The sequence below is a fragment of the Brachyhypopomus gauderio genome, chromosome 4, assembly GCF_052324685.1.
Source record: "Brachyhypopomus gauderio isolate BG-103 chromosome 4, BGAUD_0.2, whole genome shotgun sequence".
NCBI lineage: Eukaryota > Metazoa > Chordata > Actinopteri > Gymnotiformes > Hypopomidae > Brachyhypopomus > Brachyhypopomus gauderio.
Genome location: NC_135214.1, coordinates 26,178,918 through 26,197,831, shown reverse-complemented (window position 1 = coordinate 26,197,831; position 18,914 = coordinate 26,178,918). Strand labels below are relative to the sequence as shown.

The 18,914-nt window shown below is 39.9% G+C and overlaps 1 protein-coding gene across 4 annotated transcripts in view; it reads right to left on the bottom strand.

The window, feature by feature from the left end:
• Positions 1 to 18,914, bottom strand: part of LOC143512734 (leucine-rich repeat transmembrane neuronal protein 4) — a 146,088-nt gene that overhangs the window by 116,559 nt on the left and 10,615 nt on the right. Inside the window, exons 1-3 of one of the 4 annotated variants that reach the window (XM_077003369.1) lie at positions 7,610 to 8,310; positions 2,718 to 4,258; positions 328 to 431 (exon numbers count right to left, since the gene is read on the bottom strand). In XM_077003369.1, the coding sequence (XP_076859484.1) occupies positions 363 to 431; positions 2,718 to 4,258; positions 7,610 to 7,613 (1,614 nt within the window). In that variant the 5' untranslated portion in view covers positions 7,614 to 8,310 and the 3' untranslated portion in view covers positions 328 to 362. Of the gene's footprint in view, positions 1 to 327; positions 432 to 2,667; positions 4,259 to 7,609; positions 8,311 to 18,914 lie in introns of those variants that run through there. The other 3 variants (XM_077003367.1, XM_077003370.1, XM_077003368.1) reach the window with 3 other exon arrangements.

Genomic DNA, 18,914 nt, shown 5'->3' with positions numbered 1-18,914 from the left:
CACACTATTGCCAAAAGTATTCGCTCACCCATCCAAATTGAAAGGAATCCAGTAAAAGGAAGTTTGAATGCTTCAGCATACCCAGACAAATGTGCTTCTGGAAGAATGGTCAAAAATCCTCATAAACACACTTCTAAACTTTGTGTACAGCCTTCCCAGAAGAGTTAAACCTGTTCTAGCTACAAAGGTTAGACCAATGCCATATTAAACTCTATGGATTAGGAATGGGATGTTACTTAGGCTCATATGTGAGTCAAGGAAGGTGAGCAAATACTTTTGACAATATAGTGTATATATAAAATATATGCATCTCACACTGTAAATACAGGCAGGCTGACTGTGCACATCATCAAGTGGGCTCTTTAATGGCCTCCAGCCCAGACCTCCTGTGGTCTTGCCTCCTCAACAAAACGCTGCCAGTGTCTGCTCGGCTGGCGACCAAAACAGCACACACAATTAAAGGACAAGAGACATTTTGGCAACTAATCAAATTTTTTGCTTGTATATCATACACTAAATACAACTTGTGACATGAACATTTTTTGCAAGGTATATTTGTTAATAGAAGACAACAAATTTTCTTTTGATTTTATGAGGATTTTGGGTTGATTTACAGGAATGAGTTTTAGACTGGGACTGGTATCTGCTTGAATACAGGACTTTAAAATTGTTTTTATTTGATTCTGTTTACTTCTTTGCATGATGAAAGAAGGCAGTACAGTTTCCAATGATGGAGAAGTATTATTCTTTTATTCAAATCTTTAAGAGAAGAAAATGAATAAACCAATAAATATGTGCTTAAAAACAAGATACTCCTAGTGCAGGGAGAGTGAACAAGTCAGTGAGAAAGTGACCAAGAGAGGGAGAAGTAAAAGAGCATTACCTCCTAAAGATCATGCATTAACAGGGAGCAAAAATCATTTGATACCAATTGTGCAATCAGGTTTGTTTATGCATATGTGTAATAAAACTGTACTGAAACAGTTAAGTTACAGTACAGCAAAACACCAGTTGCCTTCCACTAAAGTGCCAAAGACTTACATTTCCAGAAGCCACAGAAATGGCTGGACTATATACTGATGATATATAATTGATGTTACAATTTGCACTAAATGAAGAACAGATGTCTACAAAATATATCCTTAAGAATTCCCTGAAATTATCCTCTTGATGTTATTAGTGATAATTCACAACAGCAACTTTTGCATTTTTGTCCTTATGGCATAGAAAAGCCAAATAGCAGATAACACAGTTTAAGCAACAAGTGTTTTTTTTCAACCTGTTTATGTTATGTTGCTCTTTATAGCTACACCCTGGGATTGTATGATGGCATAGCCACCATCAGTGAGAATGATTTTACACCTTGAAGCGTGTGATATAATTTTGGTCTTACTCACAGGTTGTGAATTCAGCTTTTTCACTATCAATCGGATGATTCATAGCCTTTAAATATTGGAGCAGCTATAATATGGTCAATGCTGTGAAAGTAATTTGTTGTGCAAAGAATGTGGCATTCTCTGACTTTCATGATTCCATGTACCAAAGCTGCAGTGTCATTGTTTTTCAGATTTTTATGCAGTCATGCTGAAAATAGAAACAGGTAATACACAAAAGATGGCATAATACACAGGTGGACGAGAGTTGAAAAACTGATCCTTGATATAACCAGTCACTGTTTTTGTACTGCAGAAATAACCTATAAATTGTTTACTTGCATTCAGTTTCGCACATTGAGGGCTTCGTTGTTGACATTTTTTTTGTGTTCCTTGCATGTTCCTACTGTGCCTGACCCAGTATTACATCATCTCTGATGAGGAATATATACAATGGCACAGAGCTTCAGCTCCTAGAAAAAGGAGCTTAAATTGCATCTACTTCCGTAGCAGATGTACAAAAAGATTAAGGATTAGTAGTTTATTAGCTGTACCCTAAACTACATATATACAACTATAAATGGCAATAATCCATATTTACATCAAATCAGCTTTTTGTATCTGCTTGAGGGCTTCTTTGTTTAAAACAAAAGTGTACCTTGCATGTGCCTGATGTCTTATGTGCCTGACCCAGTATTACACCTGCTCTGATAAGGAAAATATATGATTTCACAGAGCTTTAGCTCCTACTTAAATATACTTTAGTATCAGATGTACAGAAAGCGTAAGGATTAGTAGTCATTAGCTATACCCTGAACTACAGATACAAAACTATAAATAATCAGCAACAATCCATATTTACGCTCAATTCAAAGTAAAGCAAACTTTTAACAGCACCACCATCTCTTTTCCTCTCATTCAGTTTTGCCCATGGCAGAAATTAATGTAAAATGCAGTCTGTATAGGAAAGGACTATTTCACAGAGACTTAATCCAGCCTATATTGTGCAATTTTATCCAATTGTTGATGTACTTTGATAGCAGCACTCTGTATTGTTTCAAAGTGATAGAAAGCTCCAAACCAGTATTGACATATAATTCAATCATGTGTGCCCTGTAGCATGCTTTTACAATACCTGCAGATAAAATTATATATAAAAAAACACCTATGACTCATGTCATCATGCACTGACCAATATTTCCTACCCTGTAAACAGGGAAGAGAAAACAGTCTAGCAAAAGAAAAGGGGGGAAAGCAAACAAAAAAAAAATCCTCATATTGACAGGACATTTACCTCTTGTTCCCAGCAGTGGAAATGGATTTTAGGAGGGCGACAGATCATACCTCACATTCTCTGGAGCCAGAGATGGTATAGGTGCATGGTCCTGTCCCATTGACCAGTACATCCATGGTCTCAGAGTTTGTGGGTTTGTAGTCCACATAATACTCCTGTAATGGGGAGCTGAGGGTTCGTTCCGTCTCCCGTGCCTTTTTCCGCCGCTTTCTGACCATGGTGTGCTGTTGCAGCTGCTTCATACTACTTGGGTAGCGCTTCCAAGAGACATAGATCACAAGCAAGATCATTGCCACTGATAAAAAGAGTGCAACACTACCTGCAATTATCTTGTGGAAGGATACATGTTCGTAGTCCTGCTCCGGAACATGGGGGAAAGCAGTGGTTGGGGTGGGCACAAAAGGGGTGTGGTGGGCACTTTCTTTGTCCGTCCTGAATAATGTGGGAAGTGGAATATATCCAGGTTTGGAAGGGAAGATGACTGTAGTAGATACTACAAGATATGGAGTTGTGGTAGCCTTGCAGATACCAAATGAGTCCATAGCATCCATAACCTTCTCACCTTGAACCTGCTTAGGTCCAGCACAAATCATGGTTGCTTCCTTATTTCCTTTGAAATTCCTCAACCAGGCAACAAGAGGACACAGGCTGGAACTGCAGTCCCAAACATTTCCTGCTAGGCTGATGGTAGTGAGAGAAATCCAAGCTGTCACAGCCTCCAAAGACACATTGCTAAGCTTATTGGAGTCCAGGTTAAGAGTCTGCAAATTGGGTAGACAGTGGAAGATGTTGGCATCCAACACCTGCAGGTCATTTCCTGAGAGGTCTAGCTTTTGTAAAGATGTCCAGGTCCATGTAATTCCCTGTGTTACAGATTTTATCCGATTCCACTGCAAATAGAGAGCTCGAAGGTTGTTTAAACGAGGGAAATGAGAGAAATTGATCTTTGAGAATTGGTTGTGCTCCAAATGTAACTCAGTCAGCTTGAGCAGTCCAGCAAAAGCATTACGAGTAAGGCTTCTTAGTCGATTATAACCCAAGTCAAGGAATTCTAGATTTCGGCAATCCTGAAACACGCGCATGGGAACTGTCTTGAGGGAATTGGATCTCATGTGGAGACTTAACAACTTCCGTAGGCCTTGAAACTGGTTAGGCTGTAGTACCTGCAGTTTATTGTATGAAAGGTCCAAGTTGCGCAGGTTTGGTATTGAATGGAATGTGCTGTTATCCAACTGCGTGATTTTATTTGAACTGAGGATTAACTCCTTTAGTCTCCTCACACCATGGAAAGCTTGGCTGTCTACCATATTTATATAGTTGTGGTCAAGATACAGCCAGACAAGTTGACTAAGACTGGCAAACTGATCAGCCCTGAGGCTCACCAAGCTGTTATAGCGCAGGGAGAGGCCCTGGCATCCCATGGACACATTCTTTGGCACATCACGAAAGGCATTTGACTCACAGTAGACAATTTTGCCATCGCAGCGGCAACTCCGGGGGCACGGCCGCTCTCGAACTCTGCTGGGGGAAGCAATGAGCCAGGCCTGCACCAGCAGAGGGATCATGAGCCAGGGACTTCGCACCAGGGAACCTTCAGAGACAGAGGGGCAAAAAGGTAAGTTCAAGGTATTGGATAATACTGAAACTGATTAGCTTAATAAGTGGACTAGATCATTTCATACTTAGTAACCAAAGTGACTTCATATTACAAACCCTTAGAGAGAGATCAATATAATTGCTAGTACAACTGGAATCAAGCAGGATATCATATAAATATTTCAGAACCAACGTTCATTTTGATGGACATTTTTGAATGTGCAGCAAGTGATGCTAGTTGCACATGTACTCTACTAATGCCTTCAGTATACATATTGTATTTGTACAATTCAAGTCCGCGGTTCTTAATGAAAATGATTCAGTCTCACTGTTTCCCATATATATTGAATGCTGTGTCTATCACAATTAAGTAATGTGAATATAATGAAAAACAAAGAAGCTAACAATTTTCTGTTCACACTCGGTTCCTCAAGCATTATTCTATAGCTATGAATATACATTGTGCCAGCTACAGAACCCAAGTACTAATAAACTTTTCCCAAATGACCATGTTAAATTGGATAGAGGAGAAAAGGGTCCATTTTACTATATTTAGGAGCATATTTATCATTCTGACAACCTATAATACAGTAACAAATTCTGTAGTCTTGCTTCATTACGTGAAGATAACGTGTATAGAAATATCTAGACATAGTACAGCATGACACAAGCAATGACTCATTTATAATTCTTGGGGAAATAATTATGAAATAAATGTTTTTAAAATTTAAACCTGCAGTAGTTCTGTCTGGTTGTCGGATGCATAAAATATAGTACTTGCAAATGAATAAAACAGTTCTCTACCACTAAGTATTTTGTGTAAGTCATCTGGATGAAACAAACCAAACTTTTACTAAACTAATACTAATTACTGATATACTAATCTAATACATCTTTCAAAGGAATTCAGTTTGTTTCAACACAGCAATATTGCTTATTTATTATAAATTCTTACTTTATTTCTGTAAAACAATGCTAACTGCTTTATGTTTGCTATTTCTAAACTAGTAGTATAGCTTTAGTATAGCTAAATTAGAGGACAACACAAATGGAGCATTTGGATGTTTCTTCCTATAGTATATGCATTTATTAGCCTACAGTTTACACTCTTGAGATTTAAAACATGGTCAATTTGAACAGAGATGCACACAATTCCATTAAGAGACATACAAAAACAATATATTCTTAGTAGGTGCATAGTAGGTTAACAAGTCTTAATGTAATGATATCAACAGATACTGTGTATGTGCACACACACACACACTTGTGTTCGTAATGACATTTTACAAAACTGCAAACTGTACATTCTACTTGTCTTAGTAGAAAGTAAGCCTTTGAATACGTGAGAGGTCTGTGAGATGAAACTTTAAAAAAAAATAATTAAAAGGGTGCATTATAAATTCTCATTTGCAATGCTCCTGACCATAATACACAGCATAATTGCCAAAACCTCATCATGTTAGGCAAATAAGGCATTGGATTGCAAAAGAAACATTCAGAACATGCCAGTGCTAATTTGATAAATAAATGCTCAAGCAAGATTTTAGACCTCCACTACAATCTCATTTAAATGGCAGTTCAAGTACATCATTCAAAAAGAAATTACTTCCACAGTGGCACATTTTAGTAAACATGCAATCACCCTTAATTATATTTCCATTACCTACATTCTAATTTCCGCAATCAGAACCATCATATCCAAACACAAGTTTCCTCATTTGGTCCAAATTTCCAAATTTGAAAACATGTATGTTTCCACCATCACTTTGTCCATCATTATCAGTCTCCTGGTCCAGTTATCTGTTTTGACATTTACTCCACTCCATCACATGGAAAAGCTCTTAGACAATTAATAAGGCATATCTCATCTGTCTAAGAGTGTTGACCTGAGCTAGAGTTAGCCAAAACATGTAATATGATGAGAGAGTAAAAAGGAAACACAAGGGAATAACCATTCTCTCCATCAATCTCCATTCTCAAAAAAAGAAAAAAAAGACAAATGACAAAATATACAAATATACAAAATATAGTTCTAAAATACCATGTGTAAAATACAAAAACTGTATAAAAAGAATGAAAACTCCAAGTTACCAAAGCCAATTAATGAGCTATACATTGATGGTTATATGCATTAAATATATTTCTTGTATTAGGTTTTTTGCACTATATTTAGGACCTTTACATTTATTCCCTTTTTAATATAAACAATGTGTGTGTGTGTGTGTGTGTGTGTGTGTGTGTGTGTGTGTGTGTGTGTGTGTGTGTTCTAGAGGACCTTTGTGTTATTGAGTTTTATTTTTAGATTTAACTTGCTAGTAAAAATGAACAGTAATCAGAAAGAACTCTTTTTTTTGTTTGTTTGTTTTTACTTATTTTACTGACTCGTCATATGAACATAGATGGAATAACCAGGTATACGCATACAGAAAAGATGACCATGCTTTTGAGCACATACAATGACACCAATGTACCTGTGTAAATCTATTTTAATGATAATTTTCTTGCTTGAAAGGTTACATTTAACTATATAGTATTTGATTAGTGCTCCGCATTTCTTTTTGCGACCGGATTATGTGCCTTCAGAACTGACTTCATGTTAGTGGAAGATGATCTCTTTCACCTGTCCGATGCAAGCTTATCGCATAGGTAACAGGTGACTAGACTTGTACTGAGAAAAACAGCTATATAAAGTAAACGATGTTAACTTGTAAAGCACGATTCAGTTTTTTTGTTTTTCCTCTAAAGTCGAATCAATCTCAGTCCGGAGATTACAAGCACAGCTGAGCACGCAGTACCGCTTTGAAATGAAGAAGGAAAACTGTACATTTAAAATGCTTTAGATGTGACGGCAGCTCTGGATGCAAACCAAGTCGTTTGAATAACATGATCGGATTACACCAGGGAACCATCAAACCTACCAATAACCTGTTGATCCCAGTATAAACCCGTTATTTCCCACTGCAGCATGCTTCAGTCCAGTGGGATGCGTGTATCAGCATAATTACAATGCCAAAGTTGTCGCGCAAGCATCACTTACCATGAAACAGAATCTAAGATGTATATGCGGGATATTAACTAATTATGAATAACCAACTTCATACCACAGTTGTATTTTTAATAGGAGAGTCGTGTGGCACTGCGCCCCACACTAGGTTCACCACTTTTCCATGGACACTATGTGCCAAGACATTTCTTGATACCTGCACGATATCATTTCACTAGCAAATGGAAGGCCAGTTCAGTAGTAAAACAGCAGATACTTGTAGAACCCGATATATCCAGACAGAATGGTACTATGCACTCCGATTCGATTTTTAGTTAGAATTTCTTTAAATCGTTGACATACCCATATCTGCGCTTTATCCGATTTTGTTTTTCAGGTTTACAGCGCTCAGTTGTGTAGCCACTGAACACACATGGCACGCTCGCCCCTCTTCGTCGACCTCAATGTCTTAGAGCAGCTCACGCAGGTCCAGCCGGCGTAGCAAACCTTCCTGACCAACGCAGACAGACTACCTGCCCGCAGCTGCAGTGCACCCAAGCTTTGGTAAGGTAGAGAAAACTCAGTATCCGTTTGAAAATTCAGTTCCGCAGTTTTGAAAAGCAACATGTCTCGTTGTCAAGATGAAAACAAGGGGGGAATATTTTTCTTTCCCCAACACTCATCTTTGTGCTTAACATAAAATAGATTCACTGATCCCAAATAACGTTTAACTGTAGTGACAAAAAATGCCTATGAGAAAAATATTTCCGGTCATGGGTAACTACGACGTTGGATAAACGAGCGTTGACAAAAAGACAGCCAAGCAAAAACTGGAATGGAAAAAAATCCCGTGGAAGTATTTTATCCTGTAAAAGCCAGAATAGAGGTTCGGCTGTGATGACAATATTCCTGCTGAAAGACACACAGAGCATGTCTGACATGCGTCATAAAACCTGCTTTTCCTTCCTCGAGAATCTTTCAGAAATAAGAGAGGATTTTGAGAGTCCGTTTGCCACACCACTACCAGTGCTCTAACAAGAACGCTTAGTCTTATTTGGCAACTTCACTCTGCACGATGAATCCGATTGCCCTCTTCTGGTGGGAAAGAATTCCCACCGGAAGGCTGTGATTCAGGTGATTCACGCTGAGCTCCGTACCAATCAATGTCGCCTAGTCTTCTTTTATTTTTCTCTCGCTATATCAACGAGGAGCTAAATTGTGGTTTGTTGCAGTACCATAGTGTAAGAGTATGAAGCACAGATTTTAGATCCAAACTTAGTCCACCTTTTGTCAGTACTTTACATAGAACCTTTTTGCCACATTTTTGCTTTTCATTAATATAGGCCCTATAACAAATTTTCAGGACCTATATATAAGGACATATAAATAAATAACTTATTTGATTTTTAAACTTTCATACATTTCTGAATTTATTTACAAGACACATCTAATAAGCTTACTGTATTGCAGAAGTTGTTTTCCATATTGTAAATTCTGATTTTTACCCCAATTAAAATTAGTCCTCTGCCTTTTTCCCACCTGTGCAGTGAGAACAAACACACACACACACACACACACACACACACACACACACACACACACACACACACACACACACACACACAGTATTGATCACTAGGGGCTGTTGTGCACATGTGCCCAGAGCAGTGGGCAGCCCTAGCCCAACACCCGGGGAGCAGTTGGGGTTAGGTGCCTTTTTCAGGGGCTTAAGCTCTGAGAATCAAACCCACAACCCTCCAGTCACAAGACCAGTTCCCCAACCACCAGATCATGCCCTCAGGTTTCACAATTTTTTAGGACCACAATGACAACAAATGTCAAACAGCATGCATGTAATAGCCATTACGAAACAAATAAAATACTGACATTACTGTAGTTTATATCTGAGAAGGTTTTATTTTCCATGGGTATCTCTGAACACATGCAATCAAAGGATGAAGAATGCCAGTTTTCCTAATTTATTATATTAGAGTAAGACATTCTTCCTTTAATGTTAAAGTTTAAAAACACGTTTGAATGACAAAAAACGTCTTTACAGAGTCCAGCATAATATCAATAAGAGATTCTTTTCAGGGACAGGTTGAGCCAAACTGAACCTAGATGGAGCTCTTTTTATAACATGGAGCTAAACATTTGATTAGGCTAAATAGAGCATGAATCCAGATAGTAGAGTTATGGCATTCTGCTGTTTATCGAGTCAGGTTTGAAAGACAGCATACAGTAAGGTATGAAATACAAAGTAGCTACAGTAGGTTTAGGTGATTTAATTAATTGATTTTTCCATATGCACCATATTACTCTTTGAAATGGTTCATGACAACAAAAAGCAAGAGCATGAACTTTTAATGACACTCTACATTAGGGTCATAGACATCATTTGAAGGGGTCATAGCACCTGCCCTGTATAGACTGTCTAATTAAATATAATGGGCGCTTGTGCTCATATCTCTAATACATTGTTGTTAGCTACTACCCATAAAACAGTCAGTATAAATCATAATTTAGCCATTCAGTAACATCATAAAGTGAGATTGTAGGATCTTATGGTAAATATGAAATTAATTATTTCAAAGCCAATAAGGTGACCTTCATATCTCTGTGAAACATGATGATTGAGATGTTCAGTTCTTACAGATATAATTTTCTGTTCTGCTTAGGGTTTTTTTAGACAAAAGATACAAGTTTATGTAGTACATGCTTTTACTCATATATTCATTCTCCACCCTGAGCAGCTCTTTATGAGAAGACATACATTTTCTGTGTAAATTTCACTATAACTTGAAATATAACTTATTTTCACTAAATTTTTTCATGCTTATATTTTTTGCTGTAGTCCATAATGTAACAGTGAGAGATGAGTGTGAGGGATGAGGCAGAATGCTGAGGGAACAGCATATTTTACTTTTCGTTTTATTATTCAAAAAAAGAGCAAAATGTGACATGAACTGACAGAACGAGTCAGGGGTGGGTTTCCCGAAACGTTCGTAGCGCTAAGTACTTCGTAACCTCGTATGAAACGTACGAGGTTAAGAAGTACTTAGCGCTACGAACGTTTCGGGAAACCCACCCCAGGACAACAACTGACAACAGTCTAGTACACTTTACTACATTAAGACATGTGCAACACATAATTTTAACAAGTCAAGGGGTAGCTGAGATGAAAAACACTGATGAATACATCCATGCACAGACACATTGTAGCCAGAGAGGAGTCAGGTGTGGCCAACATGACAGAACCCCCCCACGAGGGGCGCTTTTTTTCCCAGAGTGCCCAGCATTAGCGGACTGACCCTAGACCTGCAACAAAGGGTGGTATCTGAGCGCCGAACCCACAGTGCTCAAACCTCCAGGAGCAAATACCCCTGGGTTGACAGAGTTGCCAACAAGCCAGCCTACAAAGCCCTCCATGGGAGGACTAGGGAAAACACACAAGGCACAAAGACAGGGACAAAGACACAAAGGGTAACTGTCACGTAGGGCAACGCCCCCTCTCGTAGCTGTCACTCTGGGTTCCCTCATGTCCGTGTTCCCTGCCTGTTTGTCCCGCCCTGCTCGTTGGTTTTGATTCCTCGTTTGTTACCACACCCCTGTGTCATTGTCATCACCTGCCCCTTGTTTAATGTCTGTGCATATAAGCCCCTGAGTCTCCCTTGTCCTTCGTCCGGTATTTTGAATTTGATTTGTTATCGTGTCTGTTTCTTCGCTGTTCTCTGTACCTGACCATATTCGTGTTTCCCCTGTTACCCGTGCTCCCTGTCTTTGTAATGCCTGTCTTTGCTTGTTTCACGGACTGCCCTCCTGCTATCGACCCTGCCTGGCTATCCGACGATGAATACGGTATTCCCCTGAATAAATCTCGCTCTTCTCAGCACTTGTGTCCGTCCTCTCGCTCTGTGGCGCGAGCCACGTTACAGTAACATTGGAACAGACACAAAGAAAGAATGTTACAGGAACATAGAGGGGGAAAGAGTAAAGTACAAAAATAAAGAGGTTTCCTGGGCCATGGAGGGGCCCGCACCTGCCATGGAAAGGCACGCACCGGCCACACCTTCCTCCTCCACCTCCAACTCTGAGTGGTGGAGGATTCCTCCATCTCCATGTCATACAGGCCAGGGAACTCCCCTACCTTAGTACTGCTCTCCAACTCCTCCAGGTCAGAGGGAGGCTAGAAGGATGCCTTAGGGGAGCTCCCTATTTAGGAGACCTATGGGCCAGGTTTCCCTCAGAGTGACCTTTGGTGTCACTGCGGTTGAAGGGATGCCCCGGGGAGAGTCAGAGGGCTAGAAGAGCAGCTGGATGAAGGGATGCCCCGTGGGAGAGTCAGAGGCCGCAACCCCCCTCACAGCCGGACTGGTCTCCTCTGTAAATAAATTTATGTTTATGGAACATACAACTTACAACAATGTTATGTTCTGTGATGATCATGCTAACAAATATAATGAAATACGGAATGGTGAAGTGTAGTTAGGCAAGTCCTGTTTGCTGATTTGTATCTAAAATGCCTGCAGGCTAATTAGATAGCTGCATAGACTGGCTAGTTTGAAAAGATGTGCATTCTCACAATTTAGTTCAAATGCTAGAAAGGTAACTTAATGTGTACACATTGAGAAATGCTGAGATTTTTGGGTTGTGTCTGTATTATATTGAAATTTACAGCTGACTTTAACTGACTTTTAGGTCTGACCACTTTGTACTGATTATTATAGTTTAACATCAACACTCATCTTTTACATCCAATTATTACGCACCAATGAAAAGTGGCAGCCAATCCTCTAGTGTACTCTCAACCAGAAACTACAGCCTCCTCAGAGAATGCACTGGCTGCAAAGAAGAATAGGCAGGATAACACCCAGGACTGTGCACCATCCATCACTGGGCATACAGACATACAAGCATTTACACATATTCTCACCAGGATGCTTTAGAGTATCCAAATGACCTAACTGCCATTGTTTGGGTGAGGAAAGCAGAGAACCAGACATGGAGAGAACATATAAACTCCACCCAGACAAAGAAACAAATACAAAGACCGTAGAGCTGAGAGCCAAACCTGCTAACCACCAAGCCTCTGCACTGCCACAATGACATTGTTATTGCCATAAATTAATGGTAAGCCTCCATTATGAGCTTGCCAATCTGTTCCTGTGCAGTAGTAGCATACTACTATAGTAGCATTTCTGCTAGTTGCTTCTAACATCTTTTTACTTATAGGCCTACTCTTTGCTTCTACTCAAAGCTGCTTTGTGTGTTTATTTTCTTTGTATGTTTCATTAATAAAGACTTTACCCATCACTCACTCCATGCTCCTAAGATGTCACAAAATGGTAAATGCATTTTGTTGGTGTTGTGAGTAAATGACTGTGATTATGCAATGAAGCAGATGAGGAATTTGAAGTGTATAAAAGTATTTGAGTGACTTCATACTGTAAGATAGTTTAAAGCAAAAAAAAAAAAATTGGTGACACTTTATATTAATTGTTTACTTACTAACATGAAGTAATGCTTTAGTCAACATGTACAACACATTAACACATTAACAATAATTAACGAAGTAACACATTAACAATAATTAACTCACGTTAAGTAAACATGTAACAGTTGCGGCTCCTGTTTTGGCTCTTTGTTGCTCGCACCTTTTTAGAGCTTTAGTGTTTTAGTTTGGGGCAAAAGGGACTAAAGAGCTAAAAACAGTATGGACACACATCAGTTCCTATGCTGATAGATTCTGGATATTTCCAAGTTACCCATTACTTATGTAGGTAAATCAGTACAATGTAATATATTCCTTTAAGGTCGCACCAAAAAAGGTGCAAGCAACAAAGAGCCACAACAGGAGCCGTAACTGTTACATGTTTACTTAACGTTAGTTAATTATTGTTAATGTGTTACTTCATGTGTTGTTCATCTTAACTAATGCATTACTTCACGTTAGTAAGTAAACACAATGTAAAGTGTTACCAAAAAATCTAAGGCAACAGTTTGATTGGATCTTTATAGCACTATAGCACAATTTAGTTTATATATAAAAAAACAGAGTCGATTTTGAGTTGACGGTAAGCAAAATCGATGTTTATGAATTTAGTGGTTTTAGATATCTAATGGTAATATATTGAGGTATATTGTAAGAAGCTTACTGAAAGGAGTACTAAGAGTTGAAACAAATAAGAAATGTAACACCCATTTTTTTACAGTGCAGGCAAACCCTGGCAAAATCACGTTTTTTCCTGCAAACCCCAAAATGAATCAGCCCTAGAGGTTGAGGGTCAGAGGAGTACACCTCAGTGGCACTGTGGCACGAACATGGCTCAAGTTCAGCAATCAACCCACAAAAGGGATAGCAGCCTCTTCTCTATGATTCTTGACTCTCACCACTTTTTTTGTACATGAAATAGCTGGTTTGTGTTCATCAATTCCATTTGCTTGTGTTGAGGGAAACGTGGGAGTTGCCAGTAGACATGAAGCATGGAATCAGAGCATGTGCAAAAGTAAATGAACCACAGCTGCATTGGTAAGGTGAATTAGATTAACCCAAGTCATGCAAGTTCTCAAGTAATCAATTAAGCAGACCAATCAAATGAGACATCCTTGGGAAAAGATTAGAGCCATACCGATTAAAAGGGAAAGGAAACTAACAAAACCACCGTCATGCCAAGGCATAAAGCACACAGATCAACAATGCAGAGAGGACAGGAGACAGCCGAGGACATCAGGAAGAAGGTGGTTGTCATGTTTAGCCTCTCCTCCACCTTTCAGTCATGTATGTTTTGTTTGTGTAGCCGTGTGCATTCTTAGTCCCGCCTTGTATTTTGTACCCGTCCCTCTCGTCATTGATTTCATGTGTTGCTCATTTGGCCCTGTCTATATAATCCTGGTGTTTTGCGTTGTGGTTTATTGTTGTGTGTTATCACTATTGTTCGAAGTGTTAGGTCATTCTGCCCATGTACGATTGTGTTTCATGTTCTCCAGTATTACGGTTTGTCTTTGTCTTCTGATTTAAGTATTTAGCTATGTGTTGGTTATGTTTCTTGTTCATACTCCCTTTCGGATTTGACCAATGCCTTTTTGTACTACCCTGTCTATGGAACACCCCTTATTAAATCTCGCTCTTCTCAGCATTTGTGTCCGCCCTCTTGCTCCGCAACGCACCCAGCATTACAGTGGTTACAGCCCATCAGTCTGGGGAAACTATTACAATTCCATCTCCAAAAGATTCCAGCTCCATCCATACACTATAAGACAAGTCATTCACAAATGGAGGGCACCCGGCATCACTGCAACTCGTCCCAGAGACAGCCATCAAAACTTACACCAAGAAGCACCAGAAAAGTAATCATTCAGGAAAAGGCCAACCCACATTTCACCTCCTGAGAGTTGCAGATCTTTCTGGCAGCATCTGGGATAAATGTACATGTGTCTACAACCAGGTGAAAAATCAATAGACATGGCATTCATGGGAGAGTTGCTAGAAGGAAGCTTCTGCTCAAAAGAAAACACAAAGTTGCCCCATTTAAACTGACAGAGAGGGCTTGGACAAACCAGATGCCTTCTGGAAGTCTATTCTCTGGACAGGTGAGTGCAAAATTAAAATATTTACCTAAATTCACAGGTGCATGTTTGGAGAAAAATCAACACTGCATAAAAGAAGAAAATAACCTCCTTCCAACAGTAAAGCATGGTGGTGGAAATGTGAAGGTCTGGACCTGCTTTTCTGCCTCTGGATCTGGATGACTCCATATTATCCAGGGAACCATCAATTCCCAGGCCTATCAAGAAATTCTTGACCAGATTCTCCTGCCATCAGTCAGGGAGTTGAACCTGGGACGGAAATGAATTATGCAACAAGACAACTACCAAGGAATGGCTTAAGAGAAAGAAGATTTACTACACTCTGGATTGGCCTCAGTCCCAAGAAACTTCTTCAGGTACAATTTTAAAACATGAAAGAAACTCACAAGTATGGGAAAAAAACCAAATGAAACAGGGAACAGGTGTGGTGAGTTAAAGGAAGGAGTCATAGTGAAGCAGACGTGACAGCCAGAAGATCTCTCATGCAGAGCCTCCACTCCAGTGCTGAGTGCCTAGTTATTTAACAATCTGAGAACTCATTAGCCAAAATTGTTATATCATCAGTTATATCTGTATGTCATTAAAACCGGAATTAATAAATTAATAATAACTGAATGTTTATGATTATTTTTGAGCAAACAGAGATCATTGTATTGAAATAAGATTCAGTTTGATTACTATCAACATGTGCAGTCTGTGTCAACCTGAATTTTTATAAATGATCAATGCTTCAATTAAGAACCTCTTGATTTACTATTATTTTTGTAATCTCTTTACCCTTTGCCTTTTATTAGTTTACTAGCACTAAATTAGGCCATGTGTAATGCAAATATGTTTATGAGGGCAGTCTAGGGTTTGCGCTTTGCAAATGATATGTAAATGAAGCAACAGTACACTTGTTTCCATAAACTGACACTGATTCATCAATTGAGCTCAAATCACTGCTTATTTCAACATCGTATCACCATTTCATGAATCATGCCTGGAGCAGTTAATAGCTCTATTAGAAGAGTACAATCTACACTTATTTTATATAACCTTGAAGGGCCAGTGTTTTGGCTATATATCTGAATAATAAATTCTCATTATTGCAAAGCAGCTATCAGCTTGCTTTACTGGGATTGACACCATGTTGAAGACAAAGGCAACAAACTCCAGATACAAAGGCCAAATGGCTGGAAACCAGAGCCGGAGTGGCTAATCGGGAGAATCGGGAGGATTCCCGATGGGCCGGCTCATGTCAATCTCTAGTTTGGGCCGATTGGGAGGGAAAAATAATTTTGGGCCGGATTTGGACATGAATTTTCCGGGCTAAAAAAGTGGCCCACTCCGGCCCTGCTGGAAACTCTAAACTCTGACCCACAATGTAATTACATTTGGCCTGCAAAACAATGTCAAATGACTACTAGAATGCTCTGCTGATGTTTCGCCGCATCAATAAAGATAGGACATACTACTGGCATTGTTCTGCCCCTCCCAAAAATGGCAAAAAGAAAGTCACAAAACAGGAACTTTCTGGACAGGTGGGAGGCAGAATATGTTTACATATGTAAAAGTGAGACCTGTTTGTCTTGTGTGAGGAGCCAACATGGCTGTAATCAAGGAGAACAACTGTCAGGGTGTGACCGGAGGCAAAGGAGCACAGCAAGGAGAGTCAATTTAAATGTTTATTACTCCTTACGGAGACACATACATTCTGGCCAGACAAGAAACAAACAGACCCACTAACACATGGCAACATGGCCACTTTTAACAGCATGGGTGAGACAATATACAATTCACCAGATACATTCCACCTCAACAAAGACTAACAACACTTATAGCTCAATAAAGCCATTTCCGATCTCACATTCCATTCCAAACACCCAACATACTACTTCCCTATTAAGCATAAAGACAAGAAAGTTACATATATTTCACACAACTCGCTGAATACATCTGGTTTACCCCCTAGAAAGGTTCCAGATAGTCTAGCCCACATTTCCCAGAATTCCAAGCGGGTCTATAAGACATGCTCAGTAAACCCGCACTCCTTCTTAGGCACCCATACTGACCCACGCTGCAGACATGGCTCCTGGGGAACAAACATAGAAGGCAGGAAAACAGATCTGAGTAAGCTCAATAAAATGCTACCACTGTCCCTACCTATGGTCTGACTCTTCTTGCTGGTGTGCCCTCCTAGCATACAAAAGTGCATGTTTTTAAAATTGCTAAACCATTGGCACAAGGTATGAACAGTGTTACACATTATACAGAGAGCTACAAAAGAGCTACCTACATCTTACAAGTGTATGGTTTCATTTCACTGGTGTCTATGTTGTGTCTTTATACCTATAAGCTCATTGAGCTACATTTAAACATTTAAAACCCCATAAACTCCCCAACACTACCAACCCACACACCCAACTCATATGCAGTTACACGTGTGGGCCTTAGTGAGCCATCACAGGTTCCCCCACCTCAGAACGCTGGCAAGGTAACCTTGACAGAAAGTCAGCAATCACATTATCCTTGCCCGGTCGATGTCTGATAAAGTGAAATGGCTGCATAGCCAAGAACCAACGAGTCAAACGAGCATTTGTGTCCTTCATTCGGTCCATCCATTTAAGGGCTCTATGGTCCGTTTCTACAACAAAGTCTCTTCCAAGCAAATAATATCTGAGAGAATCCAAAGCCCATTTTAGTGCTAAACACTCTTTTTCCACAATGGAATACCGGGTTTCTCTGGGATACAGCTTTCGACTTAGATATACGATCGGGTGTGGTTCACCCAGATGTTCCTGTAACAAGACCGCTCCCAAACCCACATCTGAGGCATGAGTCTGCAAAACAAAAGACTGGTTAAAATCAGGATTATGCAAAACAGGTTCATGGGTTAGAGCATCTCAAAGGTCATAAAAAGCATCCTTGGCTGGTTCTGTCCAGGAGACCTGATTGGGACAAGTTTTCTTAGTCAAATCAGTCAACAATGCAGCCTGAGTGGCAAAATCAGGAATGAAACGCCTGTACCACCCAGCAAGGCCCAAAAATGACCTCACTTCCTTTTTAGTCATGGGAAGAGTGCAAGACTGAATGGCTTGGATCTTCTGGACTTGGGGCTTAATGCCAAGCAAAGTATAAACTAGTTTTAGTAGTGTGGACATGAAATTAGAGCCTCTGTCAGTTAGAATTTCTTTTGGGAATCCTACTCTGGAGAAAAACTGTACAAGACAGAATGCTACAGATTTAGCCTTAATGTTTCTCAAGGCAAAAACCTCTGGATAACGAGTTGCATAGTCACAGATGACCAACATATACTTATTACCTCCTCGACTTCTTTCCAGGGGACCCACAATATCCATGCCCAAACGCTCAAAGGGAACATCCACAACAGGCAACGGTATCAGAGGGACTTTAGGGGGACCCCTAACAGAAGTGCTCTGACATTCCGGACAGGTTCTACAGAATTCCGCAATGTCTTTTGACATCCCAGACCAAAAGAAATGTTTGCTTATCCGGGTATATGTCTTACGTCTTCCAAGGTGGCTCGCCCACGGTATGGAATGTGCTAGAGTCATCAATTTAAGGCGCACACAGTGAGGAAGCACCATTTGCAAGGTTCTCCCATTTTCCCGGTACAGGATGCCATTTTGCAAACTGAAACGGCTCCCTTTATGTTCCAACTGAGCCTGGTTCTCTAGAGTTGACTTGGACAATTTTGTAAGTAACCCAGAAATTTCAGCATCCTCTTGTTGCAACTGTGGCATGTCCCCAGGTAATTTCCACTGCTCAACACTCATGACATCAACTGGCTCCTCCCGAGGCAAACACTGAACTTTAGTTCCTTGAAACTTAGCCTGTCTTTTCTCTGCTTTAAATTTTCTTTTCAGTGCTGGAGTACTTGGCAACTCGGCATTGTAAAACGGGAGCATTTCTAATGAAGTGTCTTGGGTTTGTTGCAACTTAGCTTGTGCCCGCGTTAGCGCCACATTACAGGCGCTCATGGAGGACAGCACGTCCATCAACACAGGAAAATCATGTCCAACAATGACAGAGTATGCAAGCCCTACCCTCATGAGGTATGTAAACCCTTGAACCTCAA